Source organism: Corvus moneduloides, chromosome Z (genome assembly GCF_009650955.1).
Source record: "Corvus moneduloides isolate bCorMon1 chromosome Z, bCorMon1.pri, whole genome shotgun sequence".
Classification (NCBI taxonomy): Eukaryota; Metazoa; Chordata; class Aves; order Passeriformes; family Corvidae; genus Corvus; species Corvus moneduloides.
Genome location: NC_045511.1, coordinates 25,732,250 through 25,756,279, shown reverse-complemented (window position 1 = coordinate 25,756,279; position 24,030 = coordinate 25,732,250). Strand labels below are relative to the sequence as shown.

Genomic DNA, 24,030 nt, shown 5'->3' with positions numbered 1-24,030 from the left:
TCTGAGCAGTACACAGTCCCCCAAAAAAGCACAGTTAGGTGCTGCATGTTAATATTCACACACATATTTGTAAAATACAAACCAAAACAGATGTCTGAACTGGACCAGCTTGCTGAAAAGACCATTTGTAGATGTGGTTTCTGTCCAGGAACACTGGACTCCAAGGCAGAAATTCTAAGAGAAAGTAGGCACAGCTGCCCAGAGGCTTAAAAACAGAACAATAAAATGTAACTCTTCATCAACATTTAAAAATCACTGTCATTGTACAGCTGGGAACGTGGCATTCCTAGCTTGCCATGAAGAACGAAGTCATGGGAAGGGACACTGATGCTGCTGACCCTTAGCCTGTAGGTGCATGGATAAACTGGCTGATGGGGTGGATTCTCCCAAAGCTGTCAGGACAGACAGTCTGTGGAAATGAAGTTACTCCAGCAGGGACACATGCAGTGAAGAAGCACAGACCACGGAGTACCTAATTCTCTATGCATTTTTGGCAGGTGTGCGTTTTGCTGAAGATTATTCAGAACCACACGTTGGGCCTTGCCATCTGCTGAATTTGGATATGATGTCTGTAGAGCTGGTGTGGAAATACACAAAATGAAACTGACTTTGGGAGAGAAACTGCCAATGCCTTTGTAACTACAACTGTCTCCCACAGAAAATTACCTTTTATGTACCCTCTCTGTACAAAAGTAAGCCAACGTTAAATTCCGTCACCCAGGGCTTGATTTTCCCTAAGGTCCCTGTTAAAATGCCTCGATTTTGATTGGAGAAGGGCCTGAGAAACCTGGTCTACTAAGACCTGCTTTGAGTGGGGTTGGATCAAAATTACTACATCTGTGTATGCATGAACATGAGAGTATCTTTCTTGGTCAAATGTGGTCAGGAAAGATGGATCTACTAATCAGGAAAACAAACAGTGGCACACAGAAAGAAGAGACTACTAACACAGTTTTTATAGGAAGAAGTTTATTTTGTAGAAAGTTTGCTTGTAAATAATTTTATTTAAAAAAAAAAGTAATTCAGCCTGTATCCAGACAAATTGCTGCTGAAATGGCCAATGATTCACAGCTCCTCACCCCAGGAAGGAAGGCTTTTCTCTCTTCAAATGCAGTGCCTTCTCATTAAGACATTGATGCCTACTGGAGTTAGAAAATCCTCTTGGGCAGAAGTCTAATCTTGTAGCACCCTGTCAGTTTATGCCCTGTGTTCTGCCGGAGTCATGCTTATGTTGGACATGCCTTGGAAACAAATGTAGTTTTTGTTTAAGTTAATAACTCCCCTGAACTGTCTTGGACTATAACGCCTTGGGTGGGTCCTGCTGCTGGCCCATCAAGAAAGACTCCTCTTGTGCAAGCAGCAGCTGCTGCATTGAAGAATAGTCTCCAAACTACTGGGAACAAACCAACACCCAGGAAAATCCATACTGTTTGTTTCCAAAATAGTCACTGAGTTTGTTTTAAAGTGAAAGAAACCAAGCTCTTAAGGCCACATTTCAAGGGGCTAATGCCATGCTTTGAACTTCGTAGTCTGAGATGGGGCAACTCAGCTCCACTCCCTTGGGAGAAAAGAGAGGGAAAAGGCTTTTGGGTGTTTGAAACTGCATTTTGAGCCTGAACTGTGGAACAAAATCCAACAGGAATTAAGAATTCACAGTAGCCTCCCATTCTGTGTTCTGAGGGTGATGTGCACTTCTCTGACTTGTAATTTCTAGTCTAACATGCAGCACAGGAAAGAGAAACAAGACTCAGTCTGCTTTGTGGAAGGTCAGAGGCAGCAGCAGCAGCAGGAGACTTTCCTGGGATGCCCTGTTGGCACGGTGGGCACTGTGCAAGTACCTGAGTAACTCAGAACAGCTCCCTGCAGGCACAGTGAAGCAGTGCCTCTGTTGTGAAGGTGAGTTGTGCACCTAAGAAAACTGTCCCGGAAGGACATAAAGAATTTATTAACCTGCTTCTTGCACAAAGGAGTTTGTTCTCAACTGGTTTATCTGAAACTCTCACACTGGCAAGTTCAAGCCCTGAGCCTTCTGCACATTGGTCTCACAGTCAAATTCTCTCCTCTGTTATGCCATGAAAATTGTCTTCTAGTTTAGAAGGGGTGCCTCAAATTTGTGTTCTTAATTTTCAGCTACGAGGTTCAGTGAAATTACTGACCTCTCCTGGACTTCTGGGATGACAAATAAAGTACTACTGGACAAACAAGAGAATAACTTTGAGACAAGTGGATAAATCATTTCCCACATCAAAGCATTTATTAACTGGATATAGTTAGTTGGTCTCTTATCTGAGGTTTCTTTCTTTTCCCCTCTTCTTTTTCCATTCCCTGTCCCATTTATTGTACATGGCTGAGAGGTTTTCTTTGCAGGAAGGAATATGAATAGACCGTCATGAAAGAACAGGGCACTGTCCTGTATTTGTACAGTACAAAGATAGAAAAGAGAGAAGAGCAAGCACTTGCACTGAAACATTCACAGCTGAAGATACAGAAACCAGTTGTAGGTGCAGGCACTTGGTGGAACAAATACACAGTGACACTCAAATGCTGACACCCAAACCCTACTGCAGGGAAGCCAGAGGAGAGATTTGCCCACCTGCCACTGTGTGACTGCCCTGGTATCTCCAGGGCTTTCAGCAGCTGGGAACAAAATGTGGTTTTGCCTGTGCCATTTTTCTGGTGTCCTCTGCCAGGAGGCCTAAGGCCTCACCTTTGGAATGGCATGGAACCCACAAGCAGTTTTTACTCACTCTAGTTTCCAGAGATGTTCTGGAAGTGCCCAGCTGACTACTGGAGAGCAAAGCACCACTGTGATGCTGTTTCTCATCTAGTCTGCACTGTGCCTTCGTGTAACCAATATCCACTCTGCTGACAGAGGGAGGATTGCCATTTTCTTTGGTTTCATCTCTCAGGAGTTTTATATATTTCACAACTGTAATCAGACTTGTTAAGAGCTTAAGGCATAAATCACCTGGGAGAGAGCTGGGAGAAGAAAATTCAAAGCACAGCCTTTCCGTCAACAAAATGAAAAGCCCAAACAACTCCCACTGACTAAACTCAACAAAAAATATTGTACTTGGTCCATTCCAAAGCAGGGAATATGGTTTTAAAAATAGTTCAATCAAACTCCACATGTACTTATAAGAATTTGAAGCGGAATGATTTTGAATTTGATTCAAAGCCCACTAAAGCCAAGGTGGGCTTGGGCCAATTTTTGCCTGTTTTCATTCAGTATGAGATCTCTTGTCATCTGCATGCTCTTATATTTAACTGTGCCCACAGCCCTAGTGCAAATTACCTATCCCAGATGCTTAACAACCAGGACACATGGTCACAACAGGTCACCGTCAGAGCGACCCCTTGATGTGCTGTGCTATTGCTGCTTTTTCTTTTGAACAGCTGTCTTTGTTTCCCCCAGGTATTTTGCTTTATGCAGAAGCAGTGAATGAACCACTCCGGCTGAGCTGTGGATTACAGCTCCAGAATGAACAAGGATCCTGCATGACAGCAGCACCTGATCTAATCTTTCCTTTGCCTCTGTGCTGAGAGGAAGTCACGGTAAATTCATGTTGAATGCCTAAGTTCAATCAGTGGCTGATAAGACCTCTTTTAATGGGTCCACTACAATGAGTGATGATCCCCCCCAACACAGCAATCGTTGTGTACAATGTGTGTCATTTATCAATGAAAATGTGTGTTTGTGACCCGTCTGTGTGACACCGGTGGCTGTGACTCTGTTTTCCTATTCCTACCCTCAGAGGAAGCAGCAAAGGTTTTGTTTTTAAGAGCCTCTGGTCCAAGCAAAAGAAGTGGGAATGGTGGAGGTGCAGACAGGGAGACAGTAACTAAAGAGGCTTCATAAGCTTGAAGTATATAGGCAGAATTTGTGGGAAAGTTCCTGCAAACCACTTCTGCTTTTGAAGAGTCTGCTCAAAACCACAGCTTTGGAACAGAGACAGGTCAGAGATCAGACCTTAGGTAAGATAGGGAAATAAGGCTTTCTCCTCCTCATCAGCTTAAATTTGAAACATTCACTTTGTCCAACATTTCTGCTTCCCCAAGGCAAGGATTTTTGTAACCATTGTTCAGCAGAGTAGGCAGGAAAGCGGTGCATATTGGTGTGAGAGCTTTTCTTTGGGAATGGTTAGGGAGAGTGAGCAATCCACAGCTGGAATCTTCCACCTTCCCTGGAATCCTCCACTCCCCTCCCAGGTGGTGCACGGTGATTAGTTCCAAGTTCATACTGAATAGGGTCTCTATGTACATAAGTTGATTTTTTAAGAAAACTTGTACTTTTAGAGAGAGTTATTCTTTGTCCACGCGGAGGCACAGGATGCCCAGTGCAAGCAGCACAGAGCCCGAGTTTGCACGCTGTCCCTCTGCCCCGTGGCAAGTGCCCTGGGCGGTTTCTGTGTGGCACGGCAGGAGCAGCTCACAGCAGTTTCGGGTTGCTGTTCAGTCGGAGGCTGGAGTACATTCCCACGTGCCGCACCAGGTTCGGCTCCACCACGAAGGCGTTCTCGCCCTTGCCCCGCAGCAGCGAGTAGAGGGCCGTGTCCTTGGCGAAGCCCTGGCGGCAGCGCAGCCCCCGCAGGTAGCCCGAGGCCCGGCGGGCGGAGGCGGCGGGGAAGAGCATGGCGGGCGTGCAGCACTCGCTGGCCGGCACCACGTTGTAGAGCGCGGGGTGCAGGCGGCGCAGCTCCAGCCCGTAGTGCCGCCCCACCAGCTCCGACAGGGCCATGCTGTAGAGGGCGAAGAACGCCACCAGGCACCAGCTGGGGCCCGCCCGCCCCGCGGCCCGGCAGTATGCACAGGTCAGCACCGGCCCCAGGAACATGCCCAGGCCCAGCCATTCCAGGATCCTCATGGGCTCGGGGTTGAAGTAGCGCTGGAGCCTCTCGGGATGGTACAGCTTGAAGTAGAGAGCGTCTCTGAGGTAGGGCTTGGAGAACCGGGCCGAGAAGAGGTGCTGCAAGACAGAAAATATCTCCTCCTCTGGCACGGCATCATCTTCCACGAGGAGGATGTACTCTGGGTTGTACACCAACAGCGACTGCTCGAGGCAGAAGACGTAGTCCTGCTTCTCCTTCTCGAACTGGTTCAGGCTGGGGTCAGGGTTCTCTCCAGCTCTGTCACGACTGACCATAGGAAAGAAGCTGCTCAGCAGCCTGACATCCTGATGGCTGCTGGGGTCTGACTCCACGTTACAGAGGAGCATGCGGTGGCTCTGGCAACGCGCACCACATTTCTGGAGGAGGCGGTGGAACTGGGAGACCACTTGCAAGACGTAGTGGAAATCATTCCGCCTCTGCACAGTGATAATGGTGATCAGCAGCAAGGGCTGGAAGGCGTCACTGCCAGAGGCCTCGGAGGCATTTGGCATCTGCATCTTCTCGAAGTAACGGAGGGCATCCTGGCCCTCCTGCTGGTTCTGCTCCAGGAACTCCTGGCTCATGGGGTTCAGGTGCCAGCGCCGCAGGTAGAAGTAAGAGTGGAGGAGCCGGTGGCAGATCAAAGGTGCCAGCACACCAAAAGTCACCACAGTCAGGGTGAGAAGATGGATGAAAGGGCTGGACCAACGGCACCACTTCCCCCAGAGCTGCCAGGCTTGGGGTAACATAACTCCTGCAGAAGGAGGGCACTCTTGCATCCTTCATGCCTTCAATCCTTCACTTCCAATGCATCCTTCGCCCTGGACTGCAGGGTATCACTGGGGCCATTGCTGCCAAACCTGCACAAGTTGTCCAAGCCTAGAACGGAAGGAAAAAGGATGGTTACTGAAATAGCTACTGACAGAGAAAATTGAAAGCGGGGGGCTAGTCACTGAGTAAGCTAAAATACAAGGCCCCTGTGGAGTCCCTTGGGGTGGAGGCATCACTGAAAAGTCCTGGGAGGCTGAGAATAGATGAGACAAATTTAGTTTCCAGTAAAGTGCCCCTAAGGCCTTTTCAGCAAGTAGGAGCTCTGATCTGAGTTGGAAAGGACTTTGTGTGTTTGTTACTGTGCTTCAAACGTAACAACAGGCCAGGTGGATGCAGGATGTGTGGAAATCCCTTTCTTTTTAAGGCACAGAACTCAGGTACCACTGTCTGGTCACAGTGCCATAGCAATGTTTAGATCACAGCCAAGAAGCAAAGCCAGATCTCTTGTATCTTAGTCTAGCACATATTTGAGAGACAAACTTCTACCTCTTTGGAGTCACACATGCTTCCCTCCTGCTGCTCACACACTTGCAAATGTGTGTTTTTCCACACTCTTCCCCAGAGCCTGAAGCCAGATAACAAAGACACCAGTTTACTTCACTGAGGGCCTGTGTATGCTAAGGGTAATGTGTGTGTCTGTCTTTTTCTCTCCGATGTCTTGTCCTTGCTAGACCCTGTGAAATACATGGGCACAGCAACATTAACATGTTGTAATTTAGCCATTGACTCATATTTCTTATGTAAAAGTATGCAATTTGGAAGTATATGCCTTGAATTTTAAACTGAAGTATTCATATAAATATGTAATGTTTTTTGTGTACACATTCACTTTAAGCAAATACTCACTTCCACAAAAGTTAGATTTTGCCATATCTGCTTCTCTGGCTACCCTGAACACCTCACAGCCTGGGTGACAGAAGTTTACCCAAAATCTGGGCAGTTAGACTGTTCAGATGAATTCTCTTATGTCAGTAGTCTCACTTTTAAATCTGCTGTTTCATTTTCCCTTTAGTTTCCTATTCCCTCTCCCTAAGAACTGAGTTACTCATGTTCCCCTCACTGAGGTAACTGAATGTGCACTGGGTGTTCAGTGCACAGTTTCTCCAATTCTTAACCTTCTGCCTTCATCAAGTTCTGATCATCAAATGGTGGTTCCAGACCAAAATGTTATTCTTTGTCCTTTTCTACACTGTCATCTGAAGCCTAAGCAAAGTTGGGTGGATGGAAAAAAATCATGGCTTTCCTCCTCTGTCTCAGAAAAATGGATCTTGTACAAGAAAAGATTTTGAGGACACAGAGCAGGGTCTGGCTCTGGGGATACTTCAAAACTGCTTTCTTTACAGTGGTCACAGATTTGCTGTTTTTACCATTAGGAGAACTTATTCCCATTTCCATATGGGAATATGACAACCGTCTGTGAAACGCCTTTTAACAAGATTAATGCAAAAGATACCAGAGTTATTCCAAATATTTGTTAGAGAACAGGCAGTTCATGCTGTGAGATCTCAAACCATCCTCAGAGAGACAGTGGCATCAGTGTTGTGCTTTCTTAGGGCTCAAGACAAGATTTAGAGTAATTAAACAGAGAACAGATTTACAGGCTGATGAATTAGAATCTTCAGTTTCTTCCTTTATAGCTTTCTTTTTCTTTCTGGTTACACAATCCCGTTTCACAAACACTGCATTGAATTGCATCAGTGAACCTTGTAAAGGCCTTAAAGGTGATGGCTGCACTTCAGCTGCTAGATCCAAGTCCTGAGGATTCACGATGTGAAGACCTGAAATCCATCAGATGCAAAGATCTGGCATTTAAATGCATTTATTCATACAAAATCTTGGGCTTTCCAGCTAACCTGTCACAAGCATTAAGAGAACACAAAAATGCAGAATCATATTCTACAGCTCATGCTGTTGAGCCTTGTCTTGATACGAGCATCATTGTGGGCACTGTATCTGAGCCAGCCTCCAAACTTGAAAGTGAGGACCACAGTGGGGAAAAGGAGATGAAGGAAAACTAGAAGGTGCTTTAGTTCTCAGGGAGTAAAGAAGTTTACTTTCCTCTGCCAGCTATGCTGAAGCTCTGAGCTACAAAACCTATGAGCTGGCAGTGAGCTCTTGGGATATACATGAAAGCACTAATAATAATTCTTTGAGCATTTCTTCATTAATAATTCTTGGAGTAACCTGGTCTAGTAAGTGGCATCTGGCAGGGAGGTTGGAACTAGCTGGTCTTTAAGGTCCCTTCCAACCCAAACCATCCTGTGATTCTGTGATGATAATGCTCACCCAAGGAGAGGCCTCCTTCCCTCACACCATTGTCTACTGAAGAGGAAAAAACCAAGTGTCCTGTCCTCCCCGCTGGCCAGCAGAGCTGGGAGGGCCACAACCTCATGAGATGAATCAAACAAGTTCTCACTTGACGTCTTGCCCTTCTGCAACCCGTGTTGTTCAAGGGTCATGTCCCACGTCCCTGCAGGTGGACTCGCACTGAGTCCCAAAGGCTGACAGTGCTTGGAAAGTGGTGCGGGGACTCCACCTGCTGGTGTCCCAGCTCCCGGCTCAGGGCAGGGTCGGTGAGGTGCATGTGGGCACCACCCTCTCTGGAGGTGCCTCCTGGCTCCAGCTTCCCCTGGAAAAGCACACAGGACTGGAAGGCACCCATGCAGGTCACTGTGTCGTAGTTCCAAACGTTATGACTTAACCCCAGCTTCACTTCACGAGTAACAGAATTCAAGATCTTAGAGCTCTTATTCTGGCTCTGCAACTCAGGGAGCCTCAAGGAAACAGTGATCACACACAGACACTACTGCTTCTCTTCACATCTTCCTCTGCTGCCTGAGATGTTCACACTCACATTGACAGCCACACTCTGTCACTCTATTTGCAGAGGAAGAGGCTGTTTTCAGTGGGCAGTGAAATAACCACAGAGGCTAAAAATGGTCATGCATGTATCAAAGTAGGTCAAATACTGTCATTAATGTAAAAAACAAGCTGAAGAATCTAGAAGAGAGGGAACAGACTGACCTCCTTCCCACCTTTTGTCTGTATCACTGGGAACCTGATAGTTCAAGATATAGGTAAAAATTTTCTTCTACAGAGGTGAAGCTTGCTCTTATCTGCAGGATTTGAATCCAGAGTTTCTGCTCAGGCTGTTTTCTAGCCATTAGGATGGTTCTGACTTCAGGTAAGAGACTCTGTTCTTCAGAAGCTGTTTGTACTATCATTTTAACTTTTTTCCCTTCCTAGGGGGAAAATCATCTTGTTTGTTCTTCAGGTAAGTGGCATTTCAGACAGAAAAAAAAAAAAAAAAGTATGATGAGAAAAGCAAGAATCAGATTTGGATTTTATAGTGCCTTTAAAACCCCCACTTTGTTAAACTGAATAGTAACTACTTTGCAACCATATAAATTCTTGCAGTGGAGGGCAGATTTATACATACTCTATGTAGAACTGAGCTATTGCTTAAACACAACTAGAAGCTGTGGTGATGTAAAGCTGTAGGTTTGGCTTGTTTTTTTTCTTAGATACTCATGATGAAGATTCCTTCCAGAAACACCTGATTCCAAATCTGTATCACATCTTCATCAGTCCCCTAATTACTTGGGTGAATTACACTGTTCAGGAAAAGTCACCTCTTCGCACACTGAGGAAGAGTAGAAGAATTAGTAATGTACTCTTTGGGGTGCAGAGCACCGTCTGCTGTGCTTGTGCTTTAAGAGAGAAAGCTGATTTTCTGTCTGTTCCAAACTCCTCTCCACAGAGAGGTGTTCCTGGAACAAAGTTTCCTGCATGTTTCAAAACTGAAAAATTTTAGGTTCCTGGATAGCTAATGTAAGAGAGAGCATCTGCCTTCTACTTCCTGCTCCATGAGATAAGGACACAAGTGTTCCTGTACTATTACAATATTAAATGATTCCTTTTTGCCTATCTACAGATCTTCCAGGTCAGTGGGAAAAGCCATTTCTTTCCTAACATAAAAACAGCTGGATGAAGTTCATGTGGTCAGAGCCATAGAATCATCTCTGGCAAACAAAGGCAGGCTCTTGGAAAATGTCATGGGCTGTCACAGTCCCCGGCTGGGCCACAGCAGTGGTGGGAGTAATGGTGCTCACATGAGTGGTACCTTTCACTTGTGTGTTGATCCTATAGCAGCACCCCAAGCTGAAACCTTTGTGTGAAAAGCTTTTCTATGTCCCAGCCTAACACCATGCAGATGAGCTGCCAGCTCAGGACCAGCTCCTCTGCTGATGAACCCTCTCTGCAGAGACAAGGCCTTTGTCATACTGTGACAAACATCCTGCTCGAATCTGAGGAAGCCGATGGAGGCTTCCCAAGGAGCCATAGAGATCTCCTCCTGTAACATACATGCTGACAAGGAATGTACAGATATCCTCAAATTCGGAAACCTGAGGTCTCTGCCAAGAGCTGATCCCTATTACTGGGCCAGATGGCCAGCTTTTCTCATCTGCAATTCCTCTTGTTTTCAGACAGCTTTTAGTAGGTCAGGTGCCAGATAATATTTCTGCAGTGTATCGGGCCCGCCTTGACAACAGCAGTGTCCAGTAGAAGCCAAGCATCCACGGATCTGACCACTGCACTTCGGTGCCAAACTGGGAGTGGGGCTCTCTAGAAAACACAAACCATCCCAGCAAGAGCTGTGCTGCTAAATTTTGCCCATCTCCTCTTGCTTAACTTACTGCTCTGCTGAATTGTTAAACTGAGGCATCAAGGGTTTTTGCAAATCTTTGGTCTATTACTTCTGACTGACTTTGGAGAGCTTTTTCAAGTGACTTTCCCAAGGTAGTTGCTTGTATGGTAGCTATTTGTTGAGGGCTGCCAATTTTGCTGCAGGCTTCTATCATTTGTGGTAGGGTAGGCTCCTGTTCAGGTAGACTTCGAATGACTTTTCTACATTCTTCACTGGCATTTGCATATGCAAGGTTGCGAAGTGCTCGGGCTCCATCATCCTCACACTGCCTTTCCAAGGCTTGTGTCAGGCGATCGATGAATGCTCTATAGGGTTCTAATGGGCCCTGCTCTACTAATGTAGAAGTCCCTTCTGGGGTCCCCACCAGTTGTGTCAATAAAAAAGCTTTGCAGGCTGCTTTTTTTATTCAGAGGAACCTTAATGGTAAGAGACCAGTAGTTGTTCTTTGTATTTTACTGGCAGGTACCAAATATATCTCTCACCTCAAGCACTGCTGAAAGCAATTGTCATTATGTTGTTTGTAGATGATGAGTGCCATCTATCTCTTATCAGATAAAATAAGCCAGGCAAAGATCAGGGATGCTGCACTTAATCTCTCAGCTCCCTTAGAACTTTTGTTTCTTATGATCTGTGTACTAAAGGTGTAATACTGCTGCAGTTAACAGATTAATGACAGCTTGAAGTGTGGGAGAAGTGGCTAGAGAGGGGCAGAGGACCTGGCCCTTTGCAAAAGTTATGTGGTGCATGAGATAGAAATTGAAGGCACTGCTGTCTGTTTTGATCTGCCATTCCTCAGGGCCTGTCAGTGAACATGCAGACCTTTTCTGTCCAAGGAGATGGAATTTAAGCACTATTGGAAGAGTAAATTCCAATAGTAAAGAGCACTGTTGCAGGGTGTAACCTTGTTCAGTTAGGTAACACCAGAAACTGCAGAATTAAACCTTGAATGTCAATTTAGTGATAATCTGGATGGCTATTCTCATTGGACTGTTGTTAACTTTTACAGGTTGTTCATAAATCCCTAGAAATCCATGAGGCACAGTTTGAAAGCTACGGAATTAAGAAAGGAGGGACATGGATGTGGCAGCTGAATGATACTTTCCCCATTTCATTCGAACTAAGAGGATAAGACTGCCACCAGTGAAAGAGGCTGTGAATCAATATGTATTAATTACAGTTACTTCCCCAACTTCTGTCCTGTTTCTCATGTGTATTAATTTTCCTCTGCCACATGAACTTGAACAGAGCCCATTTCACCTGGCTGCCTCCCTGCAGGGCAATCCCACGGGAAAGCAATGCTCCCTCTGTTGCTACCAAGCAGTCAGGTAGATCACATGAAGTGGGAGTGGAGAGCAGCCTGGAGAAGAGTTCTGCAAGGTAATAGCTAAACACAGAGACTTAAGGCAATGAATTTTGTGAGGAGCTCTCTGTGATTTTGGTAGGTGTGGCAGGTGGTTCAGGTGCCCCAAGAGAACCAGGGCTTGTGATCACGAGGTTGCTCCTATCTGTCTGTAGAGGGACCCATCCACTCGGTCCTCCTGGTGGGGTGGCCTGTGGCAGACCCCCGCAATAAAGTCACCTGTCCCTATCCTCTCTTAATCCTGACCCATCATCTCTTGGACAGCTCCTCATCCATCCCTGGGCAGAGCTGCATTCACTCCAGCTGGTCACTGACATAGAGGGTGACCCCTCCTCATCTCCCCCACCTGCCCTTGCTAAAGATTCCGTATCCTTCCATTCCACCACTCCAGTCACAGGAGCCAGCCCAGCACATTGCCATGATGCCAAGAAGTTGGCAGCCCTGCAGGTGTGCCTGCGACTCCAGCTCCCCCTGTTCATTCCCCATGCCTTTACACAGAGGCAGGTATGTTGCACTCTGATGAAGGCAAAGTAGTGGCTGGAGTGGCTGGAATTCCTTTGTGCTGCCATTCAGGTCTCCTGCTGACCTGTGATCCCTCCCCATCTTCTGGGCATCTCTTGCTAGCTCAAAGGATTGGGATGGGCTGAAGTTCTCCTCCTCCAGCAACTTTAAATTAAGGCCCTCACCAACTTGGCAAGCCTGTCACTGAAATTACTCCTCTGTGTGAGAAGAACCCCAGCAGTCCCAACAGGTTTCTCCAAGTACATCCTCTGGTCCAAGCTGGACCCCTGGCTGTGGCACCAGTCCTGCAACCATTTGTTGGTTTGCCAGATTTCAAACGCCCTTCCCTTGGACTGGAAAGGTTGGCAAAAAAACTACCTGTGCTCCAGAAGATGGTGAAGGGATTGGAGCATCTCTCCTATGAGGAACGGCTGAGGGAACTGGGGCTGCTCAGCCTCGAGAGGAGATGGCTGAGAGGGGACCTGATCCATGTCTGTCAGTGTCTGCAGGGAGAGGTCGGGGGATGGACCCATGTGGGGCCCAGCAGTGGGACAAGAGGATCAGGCAGGAACTGATGCCTGGGAAGCTCCACCTGAAGATGAGGAAGAACTTCTTCTCCGTGCAGTGACCAAGCACTGAACAGACTGCCCAGACAGGCTGTGGAGTCCCCCTCACTGGAGATATTCCAGAACCTGGACACAATCCTGTGCAATGGGCCCTGGAATGACCCTGCGGAAGCAGGGAGGTGGGACCAGATGACCCACTGTGGTGCCTTCCACGCTGACCCATTCTGTGACTGTGCCAGGCCTGTCTTTCCAGGAATTCAGGTGTCTAGGCCATGCCTCACAGGAGCTAAAGGTACCAGCCCGAGCTGGGATTAGACAAAACTGGAGCTGCTACAGCTGCACCCCTGCACCTTCACCAAAGAAGTGTTGGCTACAACTCGGCCACCGTGGGCTGGAGATTCCTGTGGCCCCTGTGAGCCCACAGAGCTCTCCTGTATGGCCTGGCAGAGATCTCCCCGTGAGCAGGGACATTGCTCAGGGACACTCCTGGAGGCTGAGATCCCCTTACCCAGCACCCGATGTCTATAGTGAGGTAACGCATTTTGCATTAAACCTAAATGTATATTATATGTTCATGACATTTATATATCCAGCTATAGCTTTAGGTTTAGAAGTGGAGTAAGTAGCAGAGTCTAATAATGGTTTAAATCGTTGTTGAGATCATCAACTAAAACATGGTTCAATTACCATTTCATTACAGCTTAATTATTAATTATTGTTAAATCATTGTTAAACACTGTTATCATTCAGTTATTCCTTAATCACCATTTGCAATTTATTTACATTAAATAATTGATTAAATATCACTTGATCATAGAATCATTAATAAATCTTTTTTGTTATCTTCACAATGACATGGGAAGGATCTATGGGGGAGATGGACAGAAAAGGAAACAGATGTGGTGATGGCTGCTAACACTGCAGATGTTGTAGCTTTACTGTTGTTTGTTTATGACTGTGGAGAATAAAGCACAGGAATAAGGAAATAGAAGAATTGTGAACAAAGGCTGTTGATGACAAGGCTGTAAATTTCCAGTTGGGACAGGTCTATGTAACAATCAAAATGGAAAACTGTCCAAGGCAACAACCAGAGTACTGTGATTCAAACCTCTGTTTGAAAGAAAAATGTTTAGTCATGCTGATAAAAAGCATTCCTCTTTGAAGAGACTCTACTATTGTTAAACTACTGACTTCTCTCTATTCACCACTTCTGCCTGAGGAATACACCTGCTTCCGCCCCTCCCCCTGCACCGGATGAACCAGAGCATTTATCCTGCACAGGAGGGCGTGGTGAATGGCATGCCCTGGTTCTGGGGGATACTGGTGGTCTGCTTGAGCCCCAAGGGGAGAACAGGAGGTAAATGCAGGAGCTGAAAAATAATCTGTGGTATAATTAGTAATGCCCTTGTTGGACAGACAAGAAAGCAGCAAATTTCACATGTGCAGGAGGGTGTTTCTCCTGGCTTTTGTGCTTGCAAATGCTTGCTGAACCTGATATGCCTTCATGGTTGCCTTTATATTTATGGTTGCACATAAATGATTTTCTCAGCGACTGCAGGAGAGAAGCCAGCCCAGGAACCTGTAGTGTACATCAGCATAGTTTCATGTTCTGCTGCATCACAGCACAACTGCAGATCTCCTCAACAGCCTTTGATTGTAACGTCAGCAACTTCGGCCATTGGGTTTCTTAGGTGCTCCTCGTGCCCTTCGGGAGAGCTGCCAGGTAGCACAAGGTGACCCGTAAAGCACTGGGATTAATAGCAGTTACCTCAGTGTGATAGTCAAAGAGGAGAGGGCGTTAGATAAGAAAAGCTGATCCCACCTCCACTCTCTGCCCTCCCTGCAGGACAGCAGGCACAGATGGCATTTCAGTGTGCCCAATCCTCAGCTCCTTGCCCAGACTTCAGACCAGAGAGATTCTGGCCACGCTTCTACCTCGGGCGGGGGCTCCTTTGGGTGGCACCAAGCACAGGACAGAAGCTGGCTGGCTTTTCCCCGTTCCCTTAAGAGTTCCACTTATCTTCCCTCAGGGAAGGGCCGTTTCTTGAGGCCCGGCCAGGCTCCGGCCACTTGTCCTCCAGCTCATCACCACGTACAGGCACATCCCCGGAGCAAGCACAGAAACATCGCCTCGATCCCTGGAGGGTTTCCACTTCCCTGCTGGCTCGGCTGCCGCAGCCACAGCAGCCGAGCCCAGCCCTGAGGAGCAGTTGTGGCTGCTCATCAGCCACAACTTCGTGGCCCCCCTTTTCGTGCTCCCCCAGCCTCGGTGCAGGGGAAGGGGAAGCATGCCCCCGGGACAGCCCGATCGAGCGGGAGATTTACCCGATCCGAGCGGGAGATTTACCCGATCCGAGCGGGAGATTTACCCGATCCGCTGGGCAGCCCCGCACGCAGCTCCGCTCCCGCGGGGATCCTGCTCTCGGTGTGTGGCTGACTTCTGTTCCGCGAATTTCTCTCCTCCCTCTCGGGTGCTGAGGGTGGGGTTAAAGGCATCAAAGACCAAACATGTGACTCCGCCAGCACAGGGATGCTCAAGGAACGAGGGGAAGGGGACATGGCCGGAGGGGGTCACCGTACGCGGGGGAGGGCACCGGCCCCTGGAAGCAGGTTCAGGAGTAAATCCCGAGCCTCGGGAGGACGCCCGGGGCGGAGGCGGCTGCGCAGCCGGAGCTCCTCATTCCTGCTCCATCCGGGAGCGGCGGGACAACCGCAGGGGCAGCGCAGCTCCCCCAGCCCATCCCCAGCCAAGGGTGTCACTTCTACCGGGTGTCACCTCTTCCCGGTGTCATCACTGCCGGGTGTCACCTCTAGTGGGTGTCCTTTCTGCCGGGTGTCACCTCTTCCCGGTGTCACCACTGCGGGGTGTCACTTCTGCCGCGTGTCCCCTCTGCCGGGTGTTCCCTCTGCCGGGTGTCACCTCTGCCGGGTGTCCCTGCCAGCTCCCGCGCCTCTGGGTCGCTGCCCTCCCCGCTGGGACCTGCTGGATGCTCCGGACCTCTCGCCTCACTCCCGGGAGGGGAGGATCACCAGTGCCCCGCAAACTCGAGCAGAAAGAGTCAAGAGTCCCCAGCAGGTTCTTTATGTGCGTCTCACCCGTGACAGGTGGAAACAAAAAGCTTTCACTGTCTCAGCCTGCAGCGAAACCTTCACAGATGTATTGGCCGAAGTGGGGAGGCTCATTAGCTACACAAAAAATTTTACCAGGCTGTTCAGTATTTACAGTTTTTATCAAATTGCCCCAAGACTGCCTCTGACCGGTTCATTCCCCCTCCCTCCTGCCCCCTCACCACTTTTCTCTGTGTTCCACTTCCCTGTTCTTGTACACACATACCCTTCAGCCCTGTGACCATAATACCTAATTAACTGGTTACCTGGAAGATGCTCCAGGGAAAGTTTATTGTCTGTCATTGTAGGAACTCCTTGGTTTTGTGCCTGCAGCTCCAGAAATTGCAAGTGCATGTATTTGGGCTCAACTATTTCAGGCTCTGACCTCTCTTACATCTGAGAAAAATCAGTGGGGAAAGGAAAAGAAACCACCAAGAAACCACCTTAGGTTGTTTTAGTAAAACACCATGTTCTGTTGAGCACAACTACAATTTTGCTAGTGCCCAGTCCTGTAATCAGAAGCTTCTAGCATGATGTATGCTTTTAATTTTAAGATCACAATTTCTATTATTCCCTCTAATAAACATGATGAACAAAGGCAATCAGCTTTGCATGCCTGTGATCCTTATTCTTCCTCCTGGCAAAAGCTGTCCCACACCAAGGGCTTCTTATTGCAGAGACAACAAGGACGAAAAGAGGGAAAGCCAGAGAAGCAGTAATGCTGAAAATAAACAACACAATCAAGCACTGCAGTTGGGTTCCTGCAGTGACTTCCTCAGAAAAGGTTAGGCATGCTGGAAGGTCCACCAGTTTACTCAGCCATGTTACTCTGAAGATAATGAGGAAAGACAGTAGAAGAAATCATCATTTCAGATGATTTGCTTTCCCAAATCCTTCTTTGCTGACCTCTGCTTCTTTTTTGGCTTTTAATGACAGTCGTTTATACTGTACCTTCCGCTTAAATGCTCTCGTGCCTTCAAAAGTTGATGCATTGGAAACATAGCAGATCCTGGAACAGAGCAGAGAAAAAAGGGTATGTGAGAGTACTGGAGGTGGGAAAAAGATTATGCATTCCTAGGAGGTCCATTATTATGTTCTTCCCAGGTTAAGAGTTACAGAATTTGTGAGAAACAAAAAATGGTTTTTTCCACTTCTGTGTCAGTGTGCATGGGGACAGTGACTACTGGGCAACATCAGCAGAAAGGCTCATCACACTGCGCCCAGGATTACATTTTGGGTGATGTTTCAGCCAGCAGAACAATCTGGGGTAATAAATTTAAAAAAAAAAAAAAAAAAGGTCCAGAAGGCCTTTTCTTTGGGAATATTTAGGTCATTGTAATTTTGTGTGATTTTTGTGCAGTCTTCCCAGCTCCCTCTTTGCTCACTTGCACGCTTTTCAAGGAACACTTGACTTTCATCCTTAAACAATTATCTCTTTAAAACAACTTCTGTTAGGCCCAGAAGACTGAGGGGGAAGAGTCTCAAGTGATTTTGGGGCAGTGGCACAGAATGACAGTGGAAGCCTGTCATTCCTGACTACTCATTCCTTCTTACCATGGTGCTCTCTCCTGCTGTGCATGAGCATAAGGGACACTGATGTAGCTGAAAAATAAACTTTTTCTTTTTGTGGGTTTTGTCTTAGCTGGGTCACTTTATCCCTTCAGTTCCCCACACCAAATGACATTGTCAGCACAGCTAGGAGGGGTCTGGAAAGCAGAGATGAACACTTGGGGACACCACTGCTTGTGCAGTAACATAACTGCAACCTGAAATACTCAGAAGAAATAGTTACTTATGAAATGATTCAGCTTGTACAATAACAGGACAGGACTTAAAAACTACAATCAGAAAAAAATCTTGGGATGAGAATTTATCCAAGTAGTGAAGGTTCAGCCCAACCATTCAGATCCCAGTATCCTCCATTGCCAAAGCACCTTTCCCCTCTGCCATCCACTGTAACAGCTCTGATGGCACTGAGCATTTGTGCAGGGAAATGGGAATAATATTTCCTTTTGCTTTGCCTGAGACTGGGTACAGCTCCTGCTTTTCATAAGCATGAGTGTTAGAGGCAGGACAAGCCAGGCAGGTGTGTTTAGATACTTGCACAATGTGCAGGCAGGGCAGAAATTCATGCTCTTGGGAGACCTGAACTGAGAAGCCTGGTGTCTTTGGAGCTGTGTTATTTGTGCCCTATGCATCACTGTCAAAATAGCCTTACCCCTGTCTCGTGTTCCATGTCCCCTCCCGATTCCTTAAGGGGCTTTCCTCCCACTGCCTCATGTTTTTTACCAGAAGGCAAGGGCACGAGGGTATGCACACCCAGCTGACTTCGAGCTGCTTGTGCTGATTATGCAGCCAACAATCAAACAGCTTTCTGTTCGGGGTGTGCTGGAGGTTCTGCTCAGCAGGGTGGACATGCTCAGCTCTCCTCTCTGCAAGGCACAGACATGTTTGGGGCTTACCTCCTTCAGCCAGTTGCAATGAAATTTGAGAAGTGTGTTCAACACTTATTAGGGACAAGGAGGAAACTGTGAAAAGACAGAAAAGAAATAAAAAGGAGACATAGGAAAAAGTTTTGTAAGGCTGGTCTCCTTAGGAAAAAATCCAAAGCGATTGCATTCCAGCAGGAGGAATGAATAATGTGTTTAGCATAACATGTTATGCCACTATGTACATAACCTGTAAAGGCTGTGCCTCTTCCACAAACAATCTGAGTTCTGTAGTGACAGCACTACTCCTTTACATACAGATACCGGGTGATAACAATTGCCTGCTTATTCCTGTACTGACAGCTGCACAATGCATACATTCTCCTTGTAGGTATCTGCTGTTCACTTCACAGACTAACTGCTAAAATAATTTTCTTCCCTTGTTAAGTATTTATAGGGGAACAAAACCCCACACAGTAAATCAATAAGTATTTCCTGCTTACATTCTGCTTTTGTAAGAAGCAGCAGACATTTCTGATGGCTATTCTGAATAGAATATTTGAATATAGATGATAACCAAATTACATACTGTGGCAGTGGCTTTCTCTTTCTTTCTTTTAGACTCTATCTTGATCACTGGGGACAAAAAGTGTTCAAAGTCCTTTGCTGTTTACTGGAGACATAATGAGCTTATATGTGGGCTATTGTGTTTAACTTTAGACAGCAATAGTCAGAGAAAACACAGCTCCAGCGGGGATGGATTCATGTTGGCTTGGCTGTCTAGGGTACATTAGTATTCTCTGAAAAGGCTGAAATATTTTAATCTCATTTTCATCCTGGTCTGTGCATTTGATTTTGGTTCTCTTTAGGACTTACCACCCTTCATATATTTCCCAAGGCCTCCCTCTATAGAGTGTCCTACATACAACCACAGCCAGACTTTTCAGGCTCATACCAATAGCTAATTCATCTTGCAGATGAATTATTAAATAGTATTCCTGTAATCTCTTCTACCCAAGCTGCACACATCTGAAGATGACAGAAACACACTCACTGTAGTCCAGTTCATTTTAGAGAGTATTGGGCACTCCCCCCCACCCCCTTTTCCTATGCTTCTTTAACTTCTCTGATCAAACCATGAGAAAAGGCTGTTTGTAGCTAAAAGAACACCAGAGTGAGCCAACACAGAAATGTGTTAAATGATGATGGAACTGCAGAAACACTGCAAGCCTGGTGACACTCACAGAAATGGATGTACCTTGGTCAGTTTAGTGGCATATGCTCTGGTGATCCAACTTCCTTCCTGTCTTGTTCCAACGTTCTGACTCTTGCAGACCACAGAATATTTCTAAGAAACGAACAAACATTTTAATTTAGACATAAAGTCTAGTGGCTCTTCAAAATGTCTCTTAAAATACATTGGCTCTCAGTTACTTGCTCTGTCTTGCAGCATAGAAGAATGGCCTGGAACACTGTACTTTTTGCTAAAAAAAGATGCTGATGCTAAAAAAAGAGAATGAGGTGAAGAGGCAAACCAGCAGATTTCCAAATTGAGTGAGGAGGAATTTCTCCCCAGGGGCTGCTGGAAAACTTTTACTTTCTCTTGCAAAATGGAGTAAGGTTTTTTTGTATGGTCACTGGGCACTTTTCACTAACAAATTCTGTATCTGTGTGAGAAGCACAGTGTCAGTAATTGTTCTGCTCTCTCTCACTGCAAATTTTAGGTGAGCACTTCTGGAGCTAAAGGTCAGATGCTGGCATGAGAGAAATGGCCTGTCTAGCTGGCAAGTCTGAGTACCACTCTTACAAGGTTTTAACTACACAAAGACTCTCAGGAAAATTGCATCAAATTTATTATTTAAAATTATTATTATAAAACTGCTTCAAATCTCTAAGGGGCAGCACTATTTGGAATTGAAGAGGTTTTAATTCCATGTAGCTGCATGGTGTTTTGTTAACCTTTTTTCATTCCATCTAATAGTAGATGTAATATGGAGATTCAAGTACTTCACTCTTAGTTCGTATTTTTAATTCATTCAGGTAATTTTTTTGTTTGAAAGTCTTAAGTTTAGACTTAAGCAAGACTTGTGACTAGTCCATGATCTACAAGGAAAACCTGATATAATGACAAGAGCTACATTGGCTAGCATGAAGATGCAAGAGATTTCTCTAGAATTGATTTAGCAAAGTCTGTACTTTTCACTACTGAATAATTAATATTTTCAAACACAGCTTGTTTTCTTTCTCTGGTCTCTAAATGCACCAGTAAAGAGCTTACCAGGATTCTGAAGAGCCTGTCCTTAAAATTCAAATGCATCTACTGCAATCAAATAAGTATGGATAGTGGTCATAAGCTCCCTTTCAGGAAACTCTTCACAGCGCTGTTTCCAGGACCATTTGCACACAGGAATCCTCTGTGCACAGACTGCAAATTAAGGTGGTGGGGTGCCAACAAAAAAAAAAAAAAAAAAAAAACAAAAACAAAGCAAAAAAAAAAGAGAGAGAGAGAAAGGGAAAAAAACCAACGGTAGAGCCTGTGCTCCATTTCCTGGGCTTTTTATTTCTCCTGATCTTTATGGCAGCTGGGCAGTGAGGCAGCAAGGCAATTGCTAATAATCCCTGCTGAGAATTCCCAGCCTGGATTTCTGACTGACTGCAATCTTTCATTGCTTTTTTTTTAGATTGCCTGCCAGGATGTTCTGGGTGTCAGTGGAGTGAGAGAGCCCCTTCAAATCACACCTATATTCTCCATTTAACTTACAGCATCAAGTGTTTCTCTACAGGAGGAAGACAACTAGGGAAGGAATATGACAAAACAAAAGTAAGTGAGAATTTTTGTGCAGAATATATAAGCAACTGAAACATTTCTGTCCATGTCAGTTCTGGTCAGGTGACAACTGAATTTCTTTCCTACACCTGGGCAAAATAGGATCAGTGTCTCTCTTCCCAGATGTGTGTTGTAAGTATTCTAGTATGCTACTTAGGTAAGAATAACTGTCCGATTTTAATAATAATAATACTAGAAAAAAGTAGTGCAATTTCTTTCTATGGTAAAGCAAGAACTCAGGTCAAGTGCATTGGCTACAGCTTTATGTGTGTTCATTTTTTTTAGTCAGCTTGTCTCTCAAGAGAATTGTAACATCCTAGATAACATAAACAGCAATTGTTGGCTAGATCAAGGATGCTGTGGAGTGATGCATTTCAGTGTGATCTGATGTACACACTGCACTGGGTGGATATCATTAGGTAAAGTACCTGATCTTATCAAGTAAATTCCACTGTTGTCCCTAATTAATGTGTACCTAGCACAGCACCCTGCAGCATCACCTTTCATTGCATTTCATGCCCACAGCAACAATATAGGCTACTTCATGATATTTGAGAGGAAAACCAAAAATTATTCTGTTTTTACAGCACATCCTTAGCCACAATGAGGTGAAGTCATGCCAAGAGGAGGGGACACCAAAACAAACCTAAAGGACAAAAGTTTGAGCAAGGACTGAAGCTTTGTGCTTCAAAGGTCAGCTTTTAAAATTAATCTTCTTACTGCTTATCACACTTTGGTAACATGAAAGTGCCTCTTGCACAAATCAGCCATTAAGAAAGGGATCTCTTTTAAGACACTGCTGTTTCTATTTTTGCTTCAAAGCACCAACAATCAAAATAGCAGAGCAAGATAGAATCACCTTGTCTGTAGCCAGTATATGAGGAAATTAAGGGGTTAGGAAGCTCAGTACAAGCCCTTCATCCTATTTATTTATCAACTGTAATTGTTTTTAAGAAGAGAGCCTCATTTGCTTTGAAGTCAAAGACCTGTACACACATATGACAGATCTGGTACTTTTATTTGGAAGTATGTTCCAAACATTCTAACATGCATTTCCTAGTCTTTCTTTCTTTTTTTTTTTTTTTATTTCTGTGACTTTTCCTTCCTTTACTTTACCTCTGTGATCTGATCCAGTAGGCACTGAACAGATGTGCCAGCTGCCACAGGACACACTGAGGGCTGTGTTTCATACCTGCTCTTCTATGGTGCCTGGCACTGACGTATCACGAAGTAGCTGCTGTGGTTCCAGTTAACAACCTAGGACATGAAAGGCTGATTTGTGTGCTGACACAAAAATACACCTTTACCACAGAAATATTAATGGAAAGAGCTTTGCTCCATTGAATTTGGAATGTGGTTATCTCTTTTAGGGCAGTCAGTCTGCTGTGAGTGCTGTGGGTACTATTTTGCTTTGCCCATTCACTGGTTGTCTGAAGATATAATTTTTCCACCTTATTATGTTAGGCTGGCTGCTTCTTGTGTCCTTGGGTCCATTTGTCCAGCCTCTTTCCTTGTGTGTGCAACTTGCAATCCCTTTCTCCATCTGCCACTGACAGCACCTGGAGCTGATTGGCCAAAGCTCTTCTGTTCCCACCTTTGGGATGAATCTGTGCTCTGGTATTTCCTCAGCAGACTCCAGGCACACAAATCTTCTCGCAAAAGAGAGGATTTTGCTCTGCCCTCCAGGGCAGAGCCTTCTGCTCACCACAATCTCAGGTTCACCAACAACTGGGAGCAGTATCAGCTCTCCCATATGGCCTTTCCTCTTGGAAGCAGCACAGTTCTGCTGGGTCAAAGATCACTTTAGGTACTGTCCTGGGTGTGCCAAAGCTTCAAATTTAACTGCATATCTGCAGACACATCTGGGTAATATGTGAACAGGTCACAGCGCCGTGTCTCTGCCTCCCAGCTTACCAAAGAGGATGCATTTCACACCAACGTGTTGGGCTTTCATAGCAAACTTCAGTGGATGCTACTACTCTTACAACTTGAGGGAGAGACAATAGTTGAAGTTTTGTAGATCCTTTTGATTTGGAATAGAGGTTTGGAGTAGGTAGCGGGTGATGCTTAGCACAGCCCTGGTCACAAGGCTGTGCATTTCTTGCTTACAGAAGGGGAATCAGTCTGAGTGTCATTTTGTGGCCACAGCTCAAGCACACCAACACTGCAAGCTCAAAATTGTCTCCTCTCTAAGCTGTTTGGTACACAGCTTTATTTACTCAGTTCATCTCTAGGTCTTTGGTGATTTTCTTTATATCAGGCACCCCTCTCCTTATGCTAAAAACAACTGCACATCCTTTCCAAGAAATACTTTGCTTCAGTCACTCAAATTCTTAACCAACTATAATGTTGTAACGTGGTCGACTCTCTCTTGCAGCAATTGCAAGCGAAGGACTGGTCGAACCTGCGAGGTTCAGGAAAAAGCAGCCTTACTTGTCACACGCCTGGTAGACTGTAAGCAATTGCAAATTGCTGCAAGACTTTCTCTGCAGTTCCTCTGCACTGGCATTGGATTGCTCGGCTCTCCCACTTTCTTCACAGAAGTATCTCAAGTATTAATACAAGCATTATTAATCCCTCTCTTTCTCTCCGTACCACTCAGATTTTTGCTTGTATTTTTTCCCTTATCTGCTGTGTTGCCTCTGTACAACAATTCACAAGGAGGTGACAGTTCATCTACAAACAACACTGAGGAAAGCAGAACACTACTTCCTTCTACTGGAGGGGAACAAGGGTGTGGCCTCTCCCGTGCCGAATGCAGGGGGACCATCACTGCCCTGGCCCTGCAGCCACGCCATGGCTGGTACCGAGCAGCTCGGCCGCGCTCCCTCA

The 24,030-nt window shown here is 45.9% G+C and overlaps 1 protein-coding gene and 1 long non-coding RNA gene across 5 annotated transcripts in view; one reads left to right on the top strand and one right to left on the bottom strand.

The window, feature by feature from the left end:
• Window positions 1–23,744, top strand: part of LOC116438128 — a 28,098-nt gene extending 4,354 nt beyond the window's left edge. Inside the window, exons 3-5 of the long non-coding RNA XR_004237598.1 lie at window positions 21,053–21,192; window positions 21,786–21,891; window positions 23,576–23,744. This is a non-coding gene — a long non-coding RNA (uncharacterized LOC116438128). The remainder of the gene's footprint in view (window positions 1–21,052; window positions 21,193–21,785; window positions 21,892–23,575) is intronic.
• On the bottom strand, window positions 2,233–15,309 carry PGAP4 (post-GPI attachment to proteins GalNAc transferase 4). 4 transcript variants are annotated; one of them, XM_032096752.1, is made up of 2 exons: window positions 15,204–15,309; window positions 2,233–5,747 (listed from the first exon to the last, which is right to left on the bottom strand). In XM_032096752.1, the coding sequence occupies exon 2, from the start codon at window positions 5,645–5,647 to the stop codon at window positions 4,430–4,432; it is 1,218 nt and encodes a 405-aa protein (XP_031952643.1). In that variant the 5' UTR covers window positions 5,648–5,747; window positions 15,204–15,309; the 3' UTR covers window positions 2,233–4,429. The 4 variants fall into 4 exon arrangements, with proteins under 4 accessions (XP_031952643.1, XP_031952644.1, XP_031952646.1 ...); XM_032096753.1 differs by having other exon boundaries at window positions 15,182–15,279; XM_032096755.1 differs by lacking the exon at window positions 15,204–15,309 and adding an exon at window positions 15,160–15,189.
• Window positions 23,745–24,030: the final 286 nt, after the last annotated feature.

Coding starts and splice junctions, on each gene's coding strand:
- PGAP4 (XM_032096752.1), bottom strand. CDS start 5,647: ATGCAAGAGTGCCCTCCTTCTGCAGGAGTTATGTTACCCCAAGCCTGG.